General features: G+C 40.2%; 3 protein-coding genes across 3 annotated transcripts in view; 1 reads left to right on the forward strand and 2 right to left on the reverse strand.

Moving 5' to 3' along the window:
• Positions 1 to 4692, reverse strand: part of cfap61 (cilia and flagella associated protein 61) — a gene marked incomplete at both ends in the record, with an annotated part of 51643 nt that extends 46951 nt beyond the window's left edge. Inside the window, 6 exon segments of the mRNA XM_084000186.1 lie at positions 1307 to 1439; positions 2333 to 2453; positions 2574 to 2641; positions 3698 to 3774; positions 3872 to 4022; positions 4550 to 4692. Of these exon segments, the coding sequence (XP_083856312.1) occupies positions 1307 to 1439; positions 2333 to 2453; positions 2574 to 2641; positions 3698 to 3774; positions 3872 to 4022; positions 4550 to 4692 (693 nt within the window).
• An 857-nt stretch (positions 4693 to 5549) lies between these two features.
• On the forward strand, positions 5550 to 17527 carry crnkl1 (crooked neck pre-mRNA splicing factor 1). Its single transcript, XM_084000960.1, has 14 exons — positions 5550 to 5709; positions 7053 to 7205; positions 7323 to 7414; positions 8061 to 8219; positions 8511 to 8677; positions 10958 to 11136; positions 11234 to 11404; positions 12305 to 12496; positions 13219 to 13278; positions 13977 to 14057; positions 14163 to 14402; positions 15247 to 15348; positions 15444 to 15692; positions 17071 to 17527. Exons 1-14 carry the CDS (start codon positions 5662 to 5664, stop codon positions 17524 to 17526), a joined length of 2349 nt encoding a protein of 782 aa, XP_083857086.1. The 5' UTR covers positions 5550 to 5661; the 3' UTR covers position 17527.
• Positions 17528 to 18153: 626 nt separating this feature from the next.
• Positions 18154 to 24360, reverse strand: naa20 (N-alpha-acetyltransferase 20, NatB catalytic subunit). The gene is made up of 6 exons (XM_084000976.1): positions 24264 to 24360; positions 23137 to 23161; positions 22583 to 22673; positions 21581 to 21716; positions 19532 to 19677; positions 18154 to 18389 (listed from the first exon to the last, which is right to left on the reverse strand). Exons 1-6 carry the CDS (start codon positions 24314 to 24316, stop codon positions 18304 to 18306), a joined length of 537 nt encoding a protein of 178 aa, XP_083857102.1. The 5' UTR covers positions 24317 to 24360; the 3' UTR covers positions 18154 to 18303.
• Positions 24361 to 24902: the final 542 nt, after the last annotated feature.

Here is a 24902-nt window from a genome sequence, read left to right on the forward strand (position 1 = left end):
TAACTATTGTGTTAATTTTTTATAAAATGCTCAAATATGTCAAATTACTTGGACTTGCCCCACTAACCTCTCGTTTATCTGGAACTAACCAACTCACTCAGTATCCCTCCACACAGGCAGGGATACTGATATGAGTGAGTTGGTTCGTTCTTTTGATGCTTTTGATGGACTGGGAGAAAAAAACAAAAAAAAACGTATATAACGTACTACATTTTAACAGGTGTTTTATTATTTTGTGACAGGACTTCTTGAGTCATGTAACGGCCCATTTTATTGTCAGTAAACAGTAACTTTTTGGATTACTGTTACTGAAAAAAGTAGCGCCCCCAAACTTTTTAACACGCAAGCAAAGAGGACTGATTTATGAACAAAATGATCACATGGTTTTACTTACAAACATTAGTTTTGATTGAAGTTGAAGAAATATGCTTTCAAAACATTTTTTTTTTTTTTGCAATTGCAACCTATTCTGTTTCACTCTCATTTATTTATTTTTTGATTGCCACTTATTCTCTTTTGCTCTCTTTTTTGGTTGAAAATCTTTTCTATTTGATTAAATAATAAAGAGACAAATGTCTGTCCATAGAAAGCTTGAAAGATCTGACTCAAAGCGGCGCCCACACACGTTTAAATGGTTTTAAAAAGGTATTAATACATCTTGATAGATTATTTATGTGGCACTGGGTTTACAGAAATCACACTCTTTGACACATAAAGCACTAGCAGACACTTCTCTCCAGAAGTACAATTATATTTACTTCTAATGTAAATTCCATATAACAGCAGTTGAGGGCCCTGAGCGGAGGGAATAGACCAAACCCTCCTGGGCGATGTTGGACTGTTTGTTCTCTGAGCGCTGAACATATTCAGACAAAAAGCCCAAAATGCTTCAGATGTCTGGACACAATATGTTCAGTGAGAGCATGTCTTGGCCAAGTATCAGCTCGTATCTGCCATATGCTGCCGCGAACACATGTCAGCCCGACTGGCAGGGTGGAGGGGAGGGGTGTGGGGGGGTGTGGAGGGGGGGTTTGGGGGTCTGTCGTCTCCCTGGTCCCGAGGGAACGGACCCCAGCAGGGTTTCTGACAACCGGTCACACAGCACAGAGCGGCTATTACATCACCTTTCAGACTGGAAGAGTGGATCAGAAATGACTGGGAACAAATCACATCAGTCACATGAGAGAGAGAGAGAGCGCACGGAGTTTTATCGTTTCAACAGCTGCTGTGGATTACGGTTCCTCTCAGCACCGCTCAGCCAGAATAAACCCTTAAAATAAAATAAAATAAAAGCAGAGTAACAAACCTCGCAGACAGCAGCGTGGTTGGTTTCATTCTGAGCCTCTATGACCTCTGCCAGGAAGTACGGCCGATCGATCACCGACGACAGCGCTGTGCGTTGTTTAAATATGCGCATGATGTCATCGTGATCGTCAACCCTGAAATACACAAAAAGAGAAAAAGGGGCACTGTGACTTATTGGGCTCTGGTTGTGTTTCTCCAAGTCTTCTGGATGTGGGGACAAGATCTAACCCAGTGAAGTGGACGTCCTCATGTCCCCGATGACGCCTCAGTCATCAGTGTGTGTTTATTTACTAAACCATCCTGGGTAATAAATTAACGCTCCCTCCTGTTTGTTTTTTAACAAGGAAACATGGACGACACAATCTACGATCTTCGGTTACTCTGCAATTTGTCGTCTCAAATGTACGAACTGAACCGGGCGTTAAAAGCATTTAACTTTCTGGCACCTAATAAATAAACTACAATATAAACTACAAATGATTGCACATGGCAATATATTTACCTGTCGGCCTCCACTGTCTCTTTTAACCACATGGGGCTTACAATTTACAAATTTTATTTGTACCAATTCAATTCCAACTTCAAGCCCTTGTTACATTGGATGAGTTTAAAGTTCTGGTGAAATCTTTGCAGTCTACCTGGTCTGTGTGCAGGTGCTTTGTGAGCAAGTTTTAATGTTGTTTAACCTGTTTATTGTTTTTAATGTAACTATGGTGCTGCCCACTTGACCAGGTCTCCCTTGTAAAAGAGATCTTTTTTTATATCAGTGGGACTAAACTGGTTAAATAAAGGCTAAATAAATAAATATATGAAGTGATTATGAGTTCTGTGCCTAGAAATAACATTTAACATATTTTTTTAACCAAGTTACAGCTACAGAAGATCCATGTACATCAAATTCAGCTGAAAGCCAATTTGCAACACAGACCAGAAGGCAGATGTTCACACGCACACACACACAGCTGTGAGTGTTTTCTAGCCAGATGCTGTGTCGGTGGGGGGGTCGAGGGGGGTCGTGTGGAGTCACCTGGCAGGACGGACCAGCATCCGTGGACAGTGCTCTGCTCTGTGGCAGATCAACGCTGCACACTGTGGCTCCGGGTCGGCCAGCCACCGCAACGGCTCAAACAAGCCAACCAGCACTGGCTCTAAACACACACACACACACACACACACAGGTCACACACACACACACACACACAGGTCACACACGTGGGTCTCAGAGGATTAAAGCTGAAGTTCACAGTGAGTTTGAAGCAGCTCTTCACCTAAGTTTTCGACGTCCGGGCTGAGCAGGCAGATGTGTTCCAGCTCTGCCACCGCGTTAAAAGCCGCCCTGAAGAAGAGAAACAACACATTAGCTGTATGCACCTTTATGGATCTATACTTTGTCACAGCTTCTAACCCAAAAACACCTGACTGGACCCTGTTCATTTTACATTTCAGCCTCATATCACTGCTACAACACCACACGGTGAATCACATATACCCCCACAGCCAAGTGAAACAGAAAAGATGGTGATGGTGGAGTCATCCAGGCTCAACACATGACTCCACATACACCTCCAGAGGCAGGTTGAATGATTTCATTAGTTTCACATTGTTGAGGCTCCATGTTTGCAGCTCCAGGCCTAGTACTTCCTGGTTTGGTCCAAACAGGAGCCTGAGGGCGGAGCCAGTTTAAATTCACAGGCCCAAGAAATGGACCAGACCAATGGCTGTACCAGCATGGGGGGGTGGGGGGGTCTGATTTACTGTGTCTGTGTTGTTTCCCCCCTTTTTTATTTCCAATGGCCTCATCAGCAAGTATAGATAGATATCTTATACATGTCTCCCTCCTTCAGGTATTGTTTGATAAAGTTTTGTCTGGTTGACTCTTTTAAGAGTTCTGATTGTGACATGTTTTGGGTGAAATAAACCTCTGTATATGAAATATAAATCTGAGCTAACTTGGTCCATAACAACATTTCAGGTTGTTTTTTATTCTGCGTATGACTTCTTATCTCTTAAAAAAAAAAAAGTTGCATGGCGACATGTTTCAGACCTAAGAATTTACTAGGATGATGCGTAGATGGCTCTGCAGCCATTATTTTAATTCATTTTATTCTGTTTTTTCTTTTCCTTCTTTGTTTTTAAACATATATCATCTAATTTGTGAAAGGGTTTCTTGAAAAAAGTGGTTGACAACATACGTTCTGCCCCCTTTCATTCAGGAATTGCATTATTTTTTTTGTATTAAACTGTTTTTCTTTTCTTTTTTTCTCTCAATGAATGAAACAAATAAATAAACTTATGTGGTGAAATGTGAGGAATTTGGAAAATGAAGACTTCAGATATGAATCCTGCAAAAAAGCCGCCATGTAGAAATAAATCACACATTTTTTTTATATACCTCATTATCTCATTTGCACTTGCTGTGGCAAAATCCGGCTGCGCCACAAACAGGTGGAGGAAGAGTGTGTTCAGTGGCTGCAGACAGAGAGAGAGAAAAGAAAAGAACTGATAACCATTAAATCCATTAATCAAACTCTAACAATGCATTATTATCTTGTGGATGATAACACACCGTGCAGTTTTTGGCGCTGAAGTGTTTCTGCAGGAAGGGTTCCCAGTGAGCCTGGTCCACCAAACCTCCAGCAGGGTGGTCGAAGAAGGCGGCGTGGGCCAGGATGTCGTCCTTTTCACTGGCCAGGGTCACAGCCAGGTTGGCTTTCTCTCTGCACGGCCCCGGAGAGCAGAGGAAAATAAAGATGGACAGAGATACAAAGGTGCTATGATCATCTCATCACCAATTATTCTTTGTTTTTAACTGTTGTTTAAGTTTTGCTATATATTTTTAACATATTTGTCATTTTATTGTAAAAGCACTTTGGCCGCCCTGTTTTAAAGGGCTATACAAATAAATATTGATTGATCGATTGATTGATTGATTGATTGATTGAATTAAAGTGACTTAAATAAATGAACATGATGAAGAATAATCAAATGAGTATATTCATGTAGGCTATAGTAGTATGTGTATAGCAAAAATATGCCATATATACAGTTAAATTAATCCAGTTTAACTGATCCAGAGTTAAGTAATTATTAGTAAGTTCAATAAATACTCAAATACAACTTATTATTGTGGTTCTCAAAGCTTATTAAGGGACAGCCTCTTGATATTAGTTTGACAGCTCTTCTGAGATATTTTGCTGCTTTCTGGATGCGAGCAAAGTGCTAACAGTGTTTTGTTTTTTCTTACAGGAGCTGAATAACATTGACTCGTCCAAACACCTCCAGGGCAGAGGGGCTGATGAGGCTGTCGATCCCCTGAGCATCCGCTGATTCACTTCTCCTCACGGACACAGTTTCCTCTTGACCGCAGTCTGAAATTATGGTCTTCATCTTCACCGGAAAACAGAGAGACACAACAACGTCACATTAAAAACAACGAGAACGACACGGTTTTGTTTGTCAGCCTGTATACTTGCACGAAGACTGATTTTACTCAACTTGAAACAAAACGCAGCACCAACTTATTCAAATCTTATGACAGATGTTATGTGTTAGAGCTGGAGAAAATAAGACTTTTACTAAAAGATCAGGAAAGAGGGTTCTTTATAATCTGGCAGCCATTTATTGATTCTATTTATATATTTATATGTATCATATAGTCTGATAGCAAGTTGTAGAAGTGTTCTTGACCCTCAGTGTAAGGAAAGAAATTAGTTATTTTTGCGTTGTTTAGGTTTCGACTTAATCTCCTTTATCATATTCCCTTGTGACCTGTTATGTTTATTTTGATTTTGAGATACATCATTTAATTTAACTTTAATTAACTTTATGTGTAAATGTGTATGATGTTTGTATATAAATATAAATATGCATATATAGAGATATATACTATCTGCTGTGTGTTGTGTGTATTATGCCCGAAATTATAAAGATGACAGTTGAAAACAACGACGACGACGACTAGACGTAAAACAAAAACTAGAGAGACACTTTTTAAACGTTTAACAGTTCTTACCTTCCGCGGGTTTCTTATCGACGTACAAAACCAAGTGTTTTAGCTTTAACTTTCTATTTAAAGTGGGTTAAAGTTAAATAAAATGTCCTGTAGCATCGATAAACAGTTGCTAACTGCTGGTAGTTGGCTCAAACCCCGTTTCCATAGTAACAGAACGCTTGCGTCCACGCGCCGGAAGTCGACGCTGCCATGGCTCTCGCAAAGCCTTCTGGGTAACGTAATGGCGGCTGGCGCAAAGTGAGACAGAAACGTTTCCTTCGCCTGTTAACAGTTTCTTTATTTGTCGTTGTTGAGACGTTTAGAACATATTTTTGGTGTCTTTTTGTAAAAACCGGGCCGGCAAGATGGCGTCAACCGCGGCAGGCAAACAGCGGATACCGAAGGTGGCGAAGGTAAAGGAACAAAAACAAAACAAAACACGACAGAAGACAAGAGCCATGAGTTGACGGCGGCTAAGCTAAGCTAATGCTAACGGACCGAAGTAAAGTTTAAGAGGAAACAAACTTGTTCAGGAAACACTCATGTTGTGTTTTATGTTCAAATATGATGCATGTATGAAGCTGAACGATAACATTAAATAAAATACATGTATAGGAGGGTTGTAATAACCGTTAAAGCTACTTTCCTTCTCAGCTAACTGTGCATGCTGCTCTTTTAGAGGATTTCTTTAGGCTTAACTTAGTTTTTCATATTTTTTAAAAACATGTTATAACAGATATGTCAGTTTTTGTACCTGAAGTGTTAGCCTAACTGTTATTTCGTCACAGCTTTTGCTTTGGCACCATATATCTCCTCCTGACCATCTCTCAGACATGCAGTACTGAAAGATTCAGGAAATCCTTAAATCCTGCTGCCATCAAAATGTTTTGTTAGGTTATACACATTTACTTTTTATATAATTTTATACTATATCATTGTTGCTGGACGATCTGAATTTCCCTTTAGTTATTAATAAAGTATTTTCTATTCTATTCTATATAACTAAACTCTTCAAAGTCACACGGGTTTTCATCCATACAGTAAAACACTAGTAATAGTAGATGAAGTGATCAATGGTTATTTATTATTTGTATTAAAGTTTAGGTGAGTTTAAAGCCTATATTTGGGTACATAGCAACTTTGTATACCTTGGCAGAGGTGACAACAACACCTATAAACAAAAATAACACACCAAATTGAATATTATATTGCAATGGCACGTGCATTTGTTTCTACTTCAATGCTATATGATTAAGTATGTCATGAAAAAGAACCTTCTAAAAAGTCTTGTTTGGAAAAACTTGATGCAAAACTACAAAGTATAAACTTAAATCATCCAGGAACACACTCATATGTCTCCCCTCCATCTTACAACATAAAAGAAACCCCCTCTTCTAGTACAAAATGTTCATAACAGATAGATAGATAGATGGATGGATGGATGGAAACTTTATAGGGAAATTTTGGTTCCAGTTGCAGCCAGCACAATGAAAAAACACAGAAAAAATAGTGCCAACAAAAACTAAAGTGTGCAAACAACAGATAATAAGGTTAACCATGTACAAAACTAGCAGTAGTTGCATCATCTTAAGTGAATTATTAATTAAATGACCAGAAAATAATTGAAAACATCAACACAAAATCAGTTGTCCTTCCCAATCAGCTTGTTTTGACAGACCAGAAGTGATAAAGTCGTCATGCTCACAGCCGGAGCAGCATCATATTAATAAAATGTCTTGTCTTGTGTTACTCTCAGGTGAAGAACAAAGCTCCTGCAGAGGTTCAGATCACCGCTGAGCAGCTGCTGAGAGAAGCCAAAGAGAGGGAGCTTGAACTTCTGCCACCGCCGCCGAAGCAGAAGATCACCGATCAGGAGGAGCTGAACGACTACAAACTCAAGAAGAGGAAGGTACGTGGTGGTGGTGGTGGTGGTGGTGGTGCACTGCAACTGCGTAACAACTGGTGAAATGTCTGCATGCTGCGACCAGAGACTGAAACTCTTGTGTGTGTCTGTCTGTTCTTTCAGGGGTTTGAGGACAACATCAGGAAAAACCGAACGGTCATCAGTAACTGGATTAAATACGCACAATGGGAGGAAAGCCTGAAGGAGATCCAGAGGTACTGTGCCACTTGTTTTTACTTCTTTTAGGGTTCCCACGCGTCCTGGAAAACCTGGAAAACCTAGAAAATGGTTGACCAATTATCCAGTCATGGAAAACACATGGAAATTGAGAAAAAGGTTCAAATATCCTGGAAAATCTTGCGTTGTCCTGGAAAGTTGTTAATCACATGGTGACATCAGCTACCAGAGCTCTATTTGACTTTTTCAGACCCCACTAAGGATTTCTTTTTCAAAGATATGCCCAACGGGAAAAGAAAGCTGTTGTAGGTGTGGTTTAAAAACAACCACAACATGTTTTTGCGTTGTTCTGATACATTTGTCTTAATTTCTAAGCATGTAAGAGATTATTTCATAGATAAGTTAGAACCATAGATTGCACATCTTTAAATCAGACTTCTGGGGGTGAGAGAAAAGAATAAATATAGAAACAAACTGGTTGAATGTTCAAAATAAACTACCGTACAACTTCTCCAAAGCATGAATGGGACAGGATGATGTGAAAAATGACTTCATTAGTTTATTCAAATCCTGATCTTTCTCATGTTTAAGGTCCATATATTTTTATATTTTGGGTAATTTTAGTAAAGCTAACACGAGGTTCTGCTACATTTTTCCCCTCATCGCTGCTTCCTCTGGTTTCAGGGCTCGCTCCATCTACGAGCGAGCGCTGGACGTCGACCACCGGAACATCACGCTGTGGCTGAAGTACGCCGAGATGGAGATGAAGAGCCGCCAGGTGAACCACGCCCGCAACATCTGGGACAGAGCCATCACCATCCTGCCCCGCGTCAACCAGTTCTGGTAACAAAAACTGCCTTTAATTCACCTGATTGTTATTATATGTAAGACACACAGAGCCCATGTGTTTTCTATTGGACTCTGTTGCTAGGAAGCGTGATCAGCTGTTTACATTAGAAAATGCAGAAGGATGAATATTGTAGTTTATTCACTATGGCTGAAGCTCTGTGAAGCTCGGTGTGAGTCTGGCCTGTTGACATGACCGTTCAGATCTCTCAGGTTGTGGTTTTCTCCTACAGTTCATCATCCTGTTTAGTTTCTTATTGGCTGACGGTCCGTCTGTGCTTCCTTCAGGTACAAGTACACCTACATGGAGGAGATGCTGGGGAACGTGGCCGGCTGCAGGCAGGCGTTCGAGCGCTGGATGGAGTGGGAGCCCGACGAGCAGGCCTGGCACTCCTACATCAACTTTGAGCTGCGCTACAAGGAGGTCGACAAAGCTCGCACCATTTATGAGAAATATATCCTTTTGTTGTTGTTGAGAAGAGAGAAGAGCTGAGGCAGCCAGGGCGAAGTTTTAGTTTTAGACCAAAACAGGGAATTATGTAATATCTGTTTCAAACATGAACTCAACTCAATTCCATAGGATCATGGATAATACCACCCATCCCATTCATTAAACACTGGACAGATTTAAGAGCACATTCAGTAACATATACAGACTCCCCTGCTCTTCAAGGGAGCGCTACAAAATATCATTTATACCTACCGCAACAGCTGTACAATTCTCTGATTTACTCATATGCGCCCTTTAAGGGATATTTCAACAGTTCAACATCATTTCAACATAATCCCTATAGTTTCAGGAGTAGGTTTGTTACCTTAAATTGTCGGTTCAAGCTATTTTCAGAGCTACGCTACGGAGGCTCATGGGATTTCTTGGTTTCCCTCATCACATACACAATCCAACAACTCCACAACGCTCTGGTGGACAAGTTGTGACCTGCACATTCACCACGCTATGAGATAGGGCTGGGCGATATATCGATATAAAAAATATATCGATATATTTTTTAATGGGATATGGAATTTGACCATATCGCATATATCGATATAGTTCAAATTTGCGCTGTGATCCTTGCTCCATTCAGGCTGCTGATCTGGAGCTCCCTGCACTGCTCGCCGCGCTCCGCTCCGCCCCTCCTCTAACTATTTTATTCATGCTTATCAGACCGCTGCTTCACCAGCTGACCGAGAGGAACGCACCGAGTCCACGTCGACCTCGTTGCCGTTAACGAGCCGAGCCGCGGCTCTAGAGGCTCAGTCAGCTGCTGTAGCACCGCTGTTAGCCGTTAGCTGTTATTAGCCGTTAGCCATTAGCACGTCGTCCCCTGCAGCAGCGTCAGAGCTCCAGACCTCTGTGAGCCGCGGTGCTGTCACCAGATACAGCTCGTAAGGTTCGCGTTTACCCCATGGATCTATGATAATATAATACATCCATGGTTTACACACATTTGTTTTCACTCTGGTCCAAACCGTGGATCCGTGAGTGTCACGTGACGTTTCCATGACGACTGACCGGAAAAAGACGTGGGGCACGTCACGTGACTCCAGGTTAAAAAAAAAATCTCTGAGAAATAACAGAGACACAAGGCAGTTGTTGGTTGTTAGTTTTTAGTGCAGACAATTGATAGTTTTTTTTTTATTTCAAGAGTGCCTTTCTATAAGACTCTGCTATAGCTGGTGTTTATGTTACAGAAATGTCTTAAATTATACATGATAATGACAATATTTTCAAATTTCCAGCCAACTTTTAACATTGATCTTAGAAGAGGCCTTATGGAATCACACCTTCTAAAATCCATTACTCCATTACTTTGATTTCAAGAAAGGTACTCTTGTCAGGCAGTATTTATGTTTATATTTTGTTATTTGAGCAACTGAACATTTATTCATGAACCAGATGAAGAAACCTGTTATTTATTCATTTGATTTTGCAACTGTTCAGTGAAATAGCCGGTTTCAATAAAACTACCTGTGACTTGTCATATTTGGCTTTAACTTTGACTGAACATTTGCTCTCACTTTGCGGAAAAATATCGGGATATATATCGTATATCGATATTCAGACAAAATATATCGGGATATGACTTTTGGTCCATATCGCCCAGCCCTACTATGAGATAATAACACAACGTTACCACACAGAGTTGTTGTAGAGGGAAATGCAGAGACTGTTGATGAAAAACTGTCCCCGAAGGCAACACGCATCAGTGGTTTTGCATGAATTTCCCTCTAAAACAACTCTGTGTGGTAACGTTGTGTTATTATCTCATAGCGTGGTGAATGTGCAGGTCACAACTTGTCCACCAGAGCGTTGTGGAGTTGTTGGATTGTGTATTTGATGAGTTTGATGAGGGAAACCAAGAAATCCCATGAGCCTCCGTAGCGTAGCTCTGAGCAGCTCACGGCTCTGCTCCACCGTTCTAAAAATAGCTTGCACCGACAATTAAAGGTAACAAACCTACTCCTAAAACTATAGGGATTACCAATTCGTCAAAATGTTGAACTATCCCTTTAAATAATAATCTATCTAACTGACAAGAAAAAATGTTTAAGATGTTTCTATTACAGAACTAAACATCGTGTCTTTTTACCGTTCACAACATTTTCTCATACAGAGCACAGGGGGAAACCAAACTAAACTTTGCTGCCGTCAAACAGCCTAAACGTGTAAATCAAAGTGCCGTTGGATGATTGTTTGTGTGTTTTATGTTAAAACCTCCTTAACTCCGCTGCACTCGTCATCGTCCACCCTGAAGTGAAGAACTGGATCAAGTACGCTCGCTTCGAGGAGAAGCACGGCTACGTAGCTCTGAGCAGGAAGGTGTACGAGAGGGCGGTGGAGTTCTTCGGCGAGGAATATGTCGACGAGAACCTGTTTGTGGCCTTCGCCCGGTTTGAGGAGACGCAGAAAGAGGTTTGTGACAGACTACTTTTCTTCTGTGAATATATAAAATAGGAATAAGAGAGCTATTAAACCTCGTTGACTGTGATTGTTACGCCTCTTTTTACAGTTTGAACGCGTGCGGGTGATCTATAAATACGCCCTGGACAGAATCCCCAAACACCAGGCGCAGGAGCTGTTCAAGAACTACACCATGTTCGAGAAGAAGTTTGGAGACCGGAGGGGAATCGAGGACGTGATCGTCAGCAAACGGAGGTTCCAGTACGAGGAGGAAGTCAAGGTATAAACGTAACATAAACACCAAAAAAATTAAAAACTACACAGCAAACGTGAATGTAAACTTACGTATTTACATATTTAATGTTGTTATACGATGTGTTTTTGACTTGGATGATAATAATCTAACAGAGTGGCACCGATTTAAATCCTCTACTTCCTAACGTCATCAATCAAACTTTATTTGTAGAGCATTTTTCATACAGGAAGCAGCTCAGAGTGCTTTAATGTAAAAAAAAAAAAAAAAAGAGAATCAAGAGAATTTATTTGTCACATACAATAATACAAGATCATTGCAGTGAAATGATATGTGCAATACTCCTGTGCAATTCAAACTTTAATTCAAATCTTTACTTTAATAAAGCAAACAAAACTTTAATTCAAATCAAACTTTATTTGTAGAGCACTTTTCATATAGGAAGAAGCTCAGAGTGCTTTAATGATAAAAAAAAAATAGAAATATTAATTAAAACATTTACACACATAGACATACACACAAGAAATACTGTCTAACACTTGACAATTTGTACTTTGCAACTTTGCACACTAGAGAGTGGATAAAAACTAAAGATAAAATAGGTAAATGTACAGAAGAGCTCATAAGAACTTATAACCTACTAATTCATGAGATAAAAAGTCAGAATTTCTGAGATAAAAACTTAGAAATTCTGACTTCTTCCTCCGAAATTATGAGTTTTTTCCCAGAAATTCTGACTTTTTAATCTCAGAATCTTAAAAAAAAACTCAGTTGTTGGCCCTAATGCTCTTCCGTATAAATGGAATAAAATAAAATAAAATAAAAATGAATAGATAAAGATAAGGTATACTAATATATGTGTAATATATAAATATGGAGATGCTGCATAATAAACCCTGTGACTAATGTTTCCCCGTTGGTCCTCAGGCCAACCCACACAACTACGACGCCTGGTTCGACTACCTGCGTCTGGTGGAGAGCGACGCCGACCCCGACACGGTGAGGGAGGTTTACGAGAGAGCCATCGCCAACATGCCGCCCATCCAGGAGAAGAGGCACTGGAGAAGATACATCTACCTGTGGATCAACTACGGCCTGTACGAAGAGCTGGAGGTCAAGGTGGGTTCACACACTGAAAATGCAAAAAGAATAAAGCAAAAAAAATAAATAAATAGAAATTAATCGTATCTGTAAACTTACATCTCAACAAAATAAAGAAAATGCAAACCGGGAAAATCTAAAATTAACTGTAGAAGATCAATAAACTTAATTTTCCATATTGAGAAATTACATATTTTTTTTATAAAGCAGGTGTGCAGCATAATTTAAAATTTTCAGGACAGTTGTTCCAGATGTTTAACTCAAATTTTGAGTTCTGAAAAATTGTGGATCAACCTCCCTCTGCAGATTAAGACTCCACAAACATTTTGCATTTTAAGTCTTTATGAAAAACACATATTTTTCCCGTGGCATTTTAGTTTAGGTTAATATAAAGTGACTTCTGTTTCATTGTTTTATTACATGTTTTTACTGCACATTACCTGTATCCTATTTAGTTTTATTGTTATTATATGTTTTACTTGTGTGTTGTACAGCACATTGGTCAACCTGGGTTGTGTTTTTTTTTAAATGTGAGTCTTTGGTTTGTCAAATAGTAATGTTCCTCTTAGCTTCTATCTGTTATTTGTACATGGTTTGTGTAATCAACTAAATTCTTGAATTTTTAAAATGTTTAAACAGATAAATAGTGGGTTGGTTGGCTCACAATAAGGTTTGTTACAAAAAAACAAATAAATAACCAGCTCATAATGTTAAAAACGTTCCTCTTCTTTCTTCTTCAGGACCCTGAGAGAACCAGGCAGGTGTACCAGGCCTGTCTGGACCTCATCCCTCATAAAAAGGTGATTTATTTTTATTCTATCATACAATTTTTTATCTATTAAAGGGGTAGATCAACATTTTGGCACATTGGTCCATTGCCATAATCCCTATAGTCATAGCAGTAGGTTCGTGCAAGCTATTTTTAGAACGGCGGAGCAGAGCCGTGAGCTGCTCAGAGCTACGCTACGGAGGCTCATTATGGGATTTCTTGGTTTCCCTCATCAAACTCATCAAATACACAATCCAACAACTCCACAACGCTCTGGTGGACAAGTTGTGTTTTAGAGGTAAATACAGAGACTGTCCCTGAAGGCAACACGCATCGGTGGTTTTACATGTATTGTATTTCCCTCTAAAACAACTCTGTCTGGTAACGTTGTGTTATTATCTCATAGCGTGGTGAATGTGCAGGTCACAACTTGTCCACCAGAGCGTTGTGGAGTTGTTGGATTGTGTATTTGATGAGTTTGATGAGGGAAACCAAGAAATCCCATAATGAGCCTCCGTAGCGTAGCTCTGAGCAGCTCACGGCTCTGCTCCGCTGTTCTAAAAATAGCTTGCACCGACAATTAAACGTAACGAACCTACTGCTATGACTATAGGGATTATGGCAATGGGCCAATTTGCTAAAATGTTGAACTATCCCTTTAAGATAATAATGTTTGATGCTGCTGCTGCTCCCAGACTGTACTAACCCTATGTCATGTTTCTGTCTCAGTTCACGTTCGCTAAGATCTGGCTGCTCTACGCTCAGTTTGAGATCCGACAGAAGAATCTGCAGGGAGCTCGGAGGGTCATGGTGAGATTCAGACAGAAGTAACACAACTACAACAACAACAATCGTTCCTCTTCATCTCTCTGCTCCGCTCACCACGCTGGCGTCTCTCCTCCTCCTCCTCTTCAGGGCTCGGCCATCGGTAAATGTCCGAAGAACAAGCTGCTGAAGGGCTACATCGAGCTGGAGCTGCAGCTGCGAGAGTTCGACCGCTGCAGGAAACTCTACGAGAAATACCTGGAGTTCAGCCCCGAGAACTGCACCACCTGGATCAAGTTCGCCGAGCTGGAGACCATCCTGGGAGACGTGGAACGAGCCCGCGCCATCTTCGAGCTCGCCATCGGACAACCACGGCTCGACATGCCAGAGGTGACGACCGCTCTTCTGTTTCTGTTTCTAATTCTGTTTTCTAAAGACGGTACAAACATGAAGAATCAAAGTTTTCTTTCATTTTTTTATTCTTTTTGTACCATAAATTCTCAGACTCACAGGCGTTAATTCTTTTTTTAAATCGATTTATTTATATATTGTTAATTAGAAGTCATAAAAGTTTCATTAACTGCTGCAGTTTTCTCTACATTTTCTTCTTTAGCCGTCCATAAACTGTGAAACAGAGCTGAACAAGTCACATTCATTGATTAGTTGATCAAAAGAAAATCAAGTTTTTGCCTTTTTTTAGTCGTTTTCAAGCAGAAACTATTGTAAACTCGATATTTGGAGTTTTTATGAGACACTTTGATCTCTGTGACGTTTTAACAGAATAATTAAAAGAAAAAAACAACAACAGCAACTTAAAAAGTGAAGGAAATAAAGGTAGCCCGCGGTCCGACCCGACATGAGTTACTAAATGTTTTAAACCTGAACCCGGTGCGTCCGGTCGCGTTGTTCGGTCCGTTGAGACTCTGATTGACCCAAGGAAAGGGGCGGAGCCTATAAACAGTCTGTGGGCGGAGCCACACATTTATTATAGTTTAAACTAGTAAATGAAGCTTCTCTGGATCTGACTCTTTCCTTCTGCTCTGACTCTGTTAAACGGGAACAACAGAACCAGTTTCATCTTTGCTGAGCAGAAGATTTGTTCTAAATTAAATCAAAGCCTCTCCCATGTAGACGAAGCCTGTCTCTAAATAAAAGAAGCAGATAAAAGCCCAGAGCTGAGCTGCTATTGGAGGAGGATTTACGGTCCTTAACGACCCGTGTCTCTGTGTTTCAGGTTCTGTGGAAGTCCTACATCGACTTTGAGATCGAGCAGGAGGAGTTTGGGAACACCAGGAACCTTTACAAGCGGCTGCTGCAGCGCACGCAGCACGTCAAGGTGAGAAGCTGCTTTAATCCGGCGTTTAGAGCCACAACATGCAGATTTATCATGTTTCATCATCATCATCACCATCGTCTCCGTCTTCTCTGCAGGTTTGGATCAGCTACGCCAAGTTCGAGCTGTCCATCGAGAGCCCCGAGCGGCTGCAGAAGTGCCGTCAGATCTACGAGGAGGCCAACAAGGGCATGAGGAGCTGCGAGGAGAAGGAGGAGCGGCTGATGCTGCTCGAGTCCTGGAGAGACTACGAGAAGGAGTTTGGCTCCGACAGCAGCAGGGACAGAGTCAGGAAGCTGCTGCCGGAGAAGGTGAAGAAGAGGAGGAAGCTGACGGCCGAGGACGGGGTAAGAACTGCTGCAGAGCGTCTCCTCCTTCTTTATCTTCATTATCTTCTGTTATTTATACATTATTATAACATTTCACCAAGAAAACACACAGTCACAAAGCTCTAAATCGACTTTCTAAGCCAATATTCACATTTCCGTTTCATTCATGACACATGAAATGACAGATTACACAGTCTTTGAGTCGTCTCTTCTCTGTTTCACCTATAAAACAGCAAATTTACTGGTTGCACGTGTGCAAGTAGATGCTAAATTTACTTGCACTGTCTCAGATTTTAGGGGTAAAATGCCTCCACTTAGGGGCAGAGTGGAGAACATCCATACAATCAGCTGGTTGCAGTCGGTGTAAATATGCAGTAAATACTCAAATAGTTGTTTCACAGGCTTCCTACACATTTGAAATTTCCAAATTCCATACTTTCTCCGGACCCTAATTTAAAAAAAAAATCAAATAATTTGTAATATTTGAGTAAATTGTTGTGCATTATATAAAAAAGTAATCATTTGTTTTCATTATTCTGAATGTGTATGTCATTATGCAATTTCCAGGAGATTGTAGCTCGGTACAAGAGCGCATACAAAATAATTAACCCAAATAACTTCAGAATAACCCAGATAAGTATTAAGATAAATATATTTCCATACAATAGTTTCCATTTTCTATACTTTTCCAGACCTGGAAATGTATAAAATCAAATTCTATACCTTTCCATACTTGCGTAAAAGCCTCAGAGTCTCAGTTAGAAGTCGGGTCTGTTTTTTTGTTTTCTGTTTAAGTTCTTGTGAATGTACAAAACGATCGCCTGTTTGAGCCCTTTCTAAGCTGCTTCATTCCTGCTACAGTTTCTCAAACGGACAGAAAATCAAAACACGACCCGACTTCTAATCCTACTCTTGTATTTTAAACAGTCATTTCATAGTATTTTCTCATCTTTGCCGAGCAAAAACATTTGTTTAGAATCAATTAAAAGCTTGTCCCATGTTGGGCAGTTGCAGCAAACCAAAGCTCTGAGCTTTTATTTGAGAATCAACGGTAATTAAACAACCGTTATGATCATTTTAGTTTTTCATCAAGCAGAAATGTTTAAACTTTCTCCAGGATTTTCTGCTTCTCAGATCAAAAATACTTCAAAATTATACTGATTAGTTGTTAAATTCACCAATTAGCTTCACTAATTAATGTAGTTTTTAAGTTTTTCTTCTCAGTCTGGATAATTATTTTTAAGATAAACATTGAGTCGCTGATGTTTGGACCAAAATGTTCAGTTTAGTTAATTAATGAACTGTAATGGGAGAAAAAAGCCACCGGTGAGCTGCTAATGAAAGTGCTGTTGCCGTGGCGCTGTGCTAATCACGTTCTCTCTGTGACTCCGGCCAGTCGGACGCCGGCTGGGAGGAATACTACGACTACATCTTCCCCGAGGACGCGGCCAACCAGCCCAACCTCAAGCTGCTCGCCATGGCCAAGATGTGGAAGAGGCAGCAGCAGGTCGACGACGACGAGGAGGACGAGGAGGCCGAGAAGAGCCAGGACAACGAGGAAGAGGAGGGGGAAGAGGAGGAGGAAGAGGCTGCAGCATCATCTTCATCTTCCTCATCATCTTCTTCTTCGCAACAACCTGCAGCTGAAAAGCAGCCGGAGGACGAGTCGGAAAGAAACAAAGAGACTGAGCAGGAGAAGGAGGAGAAGACGCACGACGACCGAGATGACGATGAGAGCAGCAGCAGCGAGAGCGACAGCGAGGAGGAAGAGGAGAAGGAGAAGGAGAAGGAGGAAGATGGAGAGAAGAAAAAGGAGAAAGAGAGCAGGAGCAGTGAAGAAGATAAAGAGTAGACTCTCAGGAACACTGTGTTTATTTCCTTTTTTTGTTTTGTTTTGTGTTTTTTTTTTTTATAAAGAAAAACGACAGGAGCAAGTTGACGACCAGACTTTATTATTGTACGACCATGTTTTCTGTGCCATTTATTACAACTCCACATCGATTCAAAACCGACTCGTTGTGTTCTGTGTTCGTTTTTTTCACCATAAATTATCTGAATTTACAGGAACTGAATCTCAACTGGTGGGAGAGATTATTATTATTAAAGGGATAGTTAAACATTTCGGCAAATTGGCCCATTGCCATAATCCCTATAGTCATAGCAGTAGGTTTGTTACCTTTAATTGTCAGTGCAAGATATTTTTAGAACGGCGGAGCAGAGCCGTGAGCTGCTCAGAGCTACGCTACGGAGGCTCATTATGGGATTTCTTGGTTTCAAACTCATCAAATGCACAATCCAACAACTCCACAACGCTCTGGTGGACAAGTTGTGACCTGCACATTCACCACGCTATGAGATAATAACACAACGTTACCACACAGAGTTGTTTTAGAGGGAAATTCATGCAAAATTGCTGATGCGTGTTGCCTTCAGGGACAGTTTTTCATCAACAGTCTCTGCATTTCCCTCTAAAACAACTCGTGTCTGTCTTGCCAAAATGTTGAACTATCCCTTTAAATCCAGACCGTGGCTCTCTGACTGTGACGAAGCAGCAGTTTTAATCCGTTATGTACAGGTAATTATCACCGGGCAGCAGGGGGTCGGGGGGGCAGAGAGCCACAGTCTACTGTTATTCGATGTCCTCGGGTCTGACGGGGTGAGGCAGCGGGATGATGGACTTCTTCTCCGTGTCTCTGGACAGAGCTTTCCTCATGTCTGATGAGAGAAAAAGGAAAAACAGAGGAAATGTCAAACTGTGAAACATGGATGATTCAGATTCAGTTTCTGTCTGAACAGCGCCACCTTCAGGCCGACAGTAAAAAAAAACAACCTGTTGGAAAAAAGCAGCCGAGACAATAAAAATGTGATTTAAGGGCAAATTAAACTAAAATATCTTCTGTTTCTGAAGGAGGCATTTAATAATAAACTAAAATATTCAATAATGAAACAGAAACAATGTCCAAGTTGATGTTAATTATCAACACAAGAAAGTTCACATTTATGAGTTTCACCTCCAAATGAACTGTTTCCTGTCAACTCTTATTACAGTTACCAATAAATGAACATCATATCTTAATGCAGAACTATTTTAATAAATATAGACAACAAAATTTACATCCAATAAGTAAATACTTTAATAATTTTTTCAGATATTGTGGTGAAGTTTTGTTTTCCAGTTGTGGACATGTCCTACACTTCCTTTGTGCAGTGCATTGTGGGAGAGTAAAGTGGGGTTCAGTGGAGTAAAATACTCATAATCAGTGTTGGACACGTTATTTTTACAAAGGTATTTTTCTGTTTTCAGTTGCTTTTCCCTTAAAAAGCATCCAAGTTACTACTTTATATAAGTAACTAATCACCAGGGAAAGTAACTATAGTAATACTTTTCTATAAAATGCTCAAATCCTGTCAGTGTGGAGGGATACTGAGTGAGTTGGTTAGTTCCAGATAAACTTCTTTTTTTCCTGAACAGATGATGGACTAAAAAAAAAAAAGTGTATATAGCATAGCTAAACTTTAACAGGTGTTTTATTATTATTTTGTGTCGGGACTTCTTGAGTCAAGTAACAGCGTTATAACCGGTGGAAACGGTAACTTTTGATTACTGGTAACTGAAAAAAGTAGCGCTGTTTATTTATAACACCTTTATTCTCATCGCTGATCATACATTTAAAAAAAGCTGTTTTAAGCTTTTTTTAAATATTTATTCAGAGTGAGTGATTCACTTCCTGCTGCGATGTGATATGATGGTTAGGTTTGTTTCTTTATCAGTGCTTTAAACTGAAAACACAGGTGGTGAACGTGCTGCTGATGTGATGAATGTGTCGGTTGTGTTGGTTGTTGCAGCTGTTGCTCACCGTAGGCGTCTTCGTCCGGTTCTCCGTTGCTGGCGGAGTAATACTCGATGACCGTCCTGTAGACGCTGTAGCCCAGACGCTTGTACATGTTCACCGCCACCTGGTTGGACACGCGTACGAACAGGTCCACGAAGAAGCCGCCTTTCCTGCAGGACGAGACCGGTAATGATGATGATGAGGACGTGTGTAAGTAAGTAAATTTTATTTGTATAGCACTTTTCGTAAAACAGGAATACACAATTAAAATACGGAGGAGCGGGGCGGTGTTTAGCTCAGTTGGTAGAGCACCGCCCCATGTGTAGAGGCTATAGCAGGGTTCATGGATCCTTAAAAAGTCTTTAAAGGCATTGAATTCATTAATCTAAAAACAAGGCCTTAATTGACATTAAGATGTCTTAAATCAGTTTTTCAAAGGTCTTAAAAATGTTAACACATGGTAAGTGGTATTTTATGGTTGTAATTAGTCTCAAATCTCAAAATAATTGGTAACATTCCAACATAGAGAAGTTAGTGGCGGCCGTCAATGCTAAATTTCTCACCGCCATCAGCTCCCGAGTCAGTGTTTTTTTTTTTTTTCCTGACTTTTTCTGCATTTATTTTGAAAGGACAGCTGGAAAGAGACACAATCCAATGTTCATGTAGCAGTCACTTTACCTTGGATCACATAGGAATGTGGGTAAAATTGTCCCTAACCCTGTGTAATTGATGTGGTGTTTTTTTTTTCTTTTTTCTGCATTTGTGTTTATTGTGAAGTCGGTCTTAAATTTCATTTCAAGTGGCTTTAAAAAAAGTCTTAAAAAGTCTTAAATTTAACTTGGCTTAAGCTGTAGGAACCCTGCTATAGTCCTCGCTCCAGGCGGCCCCGGTTCGAGACCCGCGAACCCCCCCCCCCCCTGCCTCCCATTTCCTGTCACACTCTGAACTGTCCTATCTAATAATAAAAAAAGGCATGAAAAAGCCCCAAAAATATACTTTAAAATACAGAGGAGCAAAGAAACATAGAAACCTCACAATATAAAACAAAAATTAAGACAAAACCCCAGAAAACCCACCCCCTACATAAAAGCTTGTCGGAACAGCAGAGTTTTCGGATCCTTCTTAAAAGACTCAATGGAGTTTAAAGGGATAGTAGCATTTTCTTAAAGTGGGGTTGTATGATCTACAAATAGCCCCTAAGTACTTTAATTGCAGTAGAAGACTCTCTGCACTCCTCCCGTTAGCAACGCCAGCCCATAATAGCCCTGCCCAGAGATTTACAACATACAGTGTTGTGAACAGTCCCAAAGAAACGGCCTATTTTCGTGGCCTAAAAGAGGTTTTACCTGAAAAAAAAATACACAGTTCCATTGTTCACTATAATATAATTTTTTCCAGCCCCTCAAAGTGCAGGAAAAACTCAGTTTTTATTTGGACCTAACCAACTGCTGATCGGCGGGCGCTAACCCTGGGCGGAGGGATACGTGAGTTGGTTAGGTCCAAATAAAAACGGTATAACTCAAATTATAGCGAACAATGGAACTGTGTATTTTTTTTTCAGGTAAAACCTCTTTTAGGCCGTGAAAATAGGCCGTTTCTTTGGGTCTGTTCACAACAATGTATGTTGTAAATCTCTGGGCAGGGCTATTATGGGCTGGCGTTGCTAACGGGAGGAGTGCAGAGAGTCTTCTACTGCAATTAAAGTACTTAGGGGCTATTTGGAGATCATACAACCCCACTTTAAAAAAATGATACTATCCCTTTAAAGTGCGTAAGGACAGTGGCCGGGGCGTTCCAAAGTCTGGGGGCAACAGCTTGGAAGGCCCTGTCCCCTCTGGATTTAAAATGCGTGTGGGTGATGACAAGCAGGCTTTGCCCAGAGGATCTGAGGGAGCGTGTGGGGATATAAAATTTGAGTAACTCTGAAATGTAAGAGGGGGCTTGGCCATGTAAAGCCCTAAAAGTAAGAACAAAAAATGTTAAAATGAATTCTAGAATGGACTGGGAGCCGATGGAGTTCTGCTAAAATCGGTGTGATGTGTGCACTCTTTCTAGTGTGGGTGATGTGCCCACCTCTCTGAGATCTCCTCCAGCATCTCCATCAGCTTGGCGGCGAGGCCGAGTCTCCTGAACTCGGGGGCGACGGACAGAGCGGTGACGTGGCCGTGCCACTCCTCGCGGGCCACGGATCCCTCCGCCTTCCCCATGACTGCAAGAGAACGGATGAGGCTGCTGAGAGGTGAGATTCACACAGGAGGGTCTACTTTATTACGCCACAACAGGGGAAGAACGAACAGCAGGAGGCAACTTTTAATTTGAAATTCTGAGTTTTTCTTTTTATCTTCGTGATAAAATTCTCACATTTATAAGAGATTTTTGATAGATTTTTGATGTTTAAAATGTGAAACGCTGATTGGAGGAGAGGATGTGGACTGATTGGTTCAGGCGCCGTTGTATCAACCGACCACCAGGTGGCGCTGACGAGAGACAAGGACCAGATTAACAGAGAAATGAGCTTCAGTTAATCTGTAGTAAATATGTTTTATTATAGTCACTACACTAATTCATTCTACCATAAACCTACTTTTAATTTTAGTTTATGGTATCACATCTAGTTAATGTTGCGTAATGATTAATTAATATAAAAAGGGTTATTTATTTTTCTATAAATCAAGGTTTTGTTATATTTTACTGTATTTGGTTGCATTGACTTTCTTCTTTTCAAGTCCATGAAATAAACTTAAACGTAAACATTTAAAAATGAAAAAATTTTAATGTCTGTTGTTCCCTGAAGAAATTTGGATTTACTTATTTTCACTTTAAGTATCAACTAATTTGGCTTTTATAATGTCTTGTTTTTAATTTTTTTTCTACATCTTTTTTTTATATTGTCGTGATCTATAACAATGAAAGAGAATTTTAATTTGAGTGAAATTTCATCAATGTCAAAGTTTCTGACCAACATGCAAACTGTTAAACTTTAAAATATGAAAAAAAAAAAAAATTTTACTTGATTTTTAATTAATCTCATAACTGTGTTTTCCAGAGCGAGAGCAGACGGAGGGAGGAACTCACTGTAGCCCATCAGTTCACCGCCTGGAGCCTCTGCAACGATGAAGTACTCGGGCCAGTGAGCCAGGTACTGCAGGTAGAAGGGGATCCCATACTGAGGGTCAAAGGTCAAAGAAAAGCAACAACACAACAGAATCACATGATGTATGGAGGTGGAGGACAGACTAGGACAGGTGCAATGTGATGAAGCAGACGTACACTCCTCAAAAAAAGTTCAGAAACATCTTTTCAGTCAATCATTTCTCCCCTTTAATAAAACCAATTGGTGTTGTATTTTACATCGTTGGAAAGCCTGATTAGTCGCCTTTACAATGAGCTACAACTTGTAAGGATCGTGCATTCATGGAATGAGCAACACCGCTAAACGTGTGGGTAGTGCCCCCCAAAAAAGGTGCCAAAATCCCATAACGAGGCTTTCCATTAATATAAAATTCAACAGCAATTGGTTTTATTTAAGGAGAGAAATGATTGACTGTTGACTTTTTTTGATAAGTGTAAATCGTAAACCACATCATATATTATTTTTATTATTATTAACCAGCATGATTGAAGGATACAGTTTCTGTCAGAGGGTCCAGGTTTCTGTTGGACAGAGAGGAGACACACATTAGTTTCATAAATGGAAAAGAGAGAGAACAAAAAGTCAGCTGACTATAACAATTTGATATGAATAAAAAACATTATATTATCTATAGCCAAACCACTAACTATATCTATTTGCAATTAATAATTTCAAACCAGCATATTTCTTAATAAAATAGTTCCCATCTTCCTCAGAGTTGTTATCGATCACAAGCTTGTGCTGGAAGCCACATTTAAGTTTTTTAAACGAAAAAATATTAAAAACCACTAAAATTTTGTATAAATTAAATATATAAATATAATAAATAAAAATATCCTAACAATAAACTCACTAAAAATGCTGTACCAATCTCTAATGTGGCTTCAGCCGACACCTTTTTGGTCTTAATGTCTATTCAACACCTTCTTTATTTATTTGTTTTCTGTGATTTTCTTATTTTTTTATTCTATCATCTTTTCTTGGGTCTTGTCTATCTGCTGTGTTTATGTTGAGTTGTAATTTCTATTGCACAGTGAGCTGCTGTGTCAAACCAGAGATTAGTTACAACCTGTGACCAAACTCAACTCAACAATTTGAGATTTTTTGTTTTAAAGTGACAGTTATTAATGAGGATTCATATAAATTGATTATTTTTTATATAAATTACATTCGTTATGTATTCTGGGTAAATTCGGCTCACGTGTAACGGATTAAAACCCGTTACTTTCCCTATAAAATTACACATTTACACATTAATAACAGGTTTAAATGGCGGAAGCCTGGAGTTAGCCTGTTGTAGCTAGCCGCCGAGCTAACCAACATTTTCCTCCTTCTGCGGACACAACAGGCTTTTTAACTGGTTATAACTGAGCCGATGTTTGACGGAAGATGTTACAGTTCATATCTGATTAAAATATCGTGTGTTAAAGTTTTATTTTGTTTATAAATAAGCGTGAAATCGCAGAACTAGACGTTGTTCATGTGGAGCTCGGCAGGGCTGTGATGAGGCTCAGCTTGCCAGCGCTGCTAACTGACGGGCTGCAGATCCCTCCGCCGCGCAGACAACAGCAGAAATACGTTAAACTAGTCCTCGGTGGGAGAACGGACACAGATTTAACTCACATGTTGTTGAATTTAAAGAGATCATCGCAGGTGAACGGTCGTAGTGTTGTCATCCTGACTGCTGCTGCTGCTGCTGCTCGTGTCCTTTCACCCAGACGGACGGAGGCTCAGAAGGTCAAAACAGAGCGAGCAGCGCCCCCTGGTGGAGGGGAGGAACTACAGTCTGCAGGAGTTCAGTTAAAGCAGAAGTAAGTGGTCCGGTCGTTTTCGCTAATGCTGCGTTCCAGGCAGGCTTTTGAAATCGTAAATTACAGCTTCAAGTCACAACTTACGACTTTGTAGCGTTCCAGGCAACCCACTCGTGTTTTTCCGACCTGTTTTACCGGTGAAAGTCACTATAACGGCCACTCGTAACTTCTGACCCGTGAACTCGTACCAGATCTAACTGGTACGACTTCACGGTCGGAAAAATACGAGTTTCCTTGAACGCACCATGTAAATGACCTTTAATATGAGCATAGTATTTTTATAAATGTGTTTTTATGTTTACTTAGTAACATTCTTTAAAGCCAGGCTTTTATTTTTTATATATTAAGCAGACGGATATTCAGGGCTTTTATTTTGAAAGCGTCTCGCTGAGACCTCGTACACATCCGGTGCTTCGGAGTTTACCGGCAGAAGGAAAAGTATGTCTGCAAG

Source organism: Trachurus trachurus, assembly GCF_905171665.1.
Source record: "Trachurus trachurus genome assembly, chromosome: 24".
Lineage (NCBI taxonomy): Eukaryota > Metazoa > Chordata > Actinopteri > Carangiformes > Carangidae > Trachurus > Trachurus trachurus.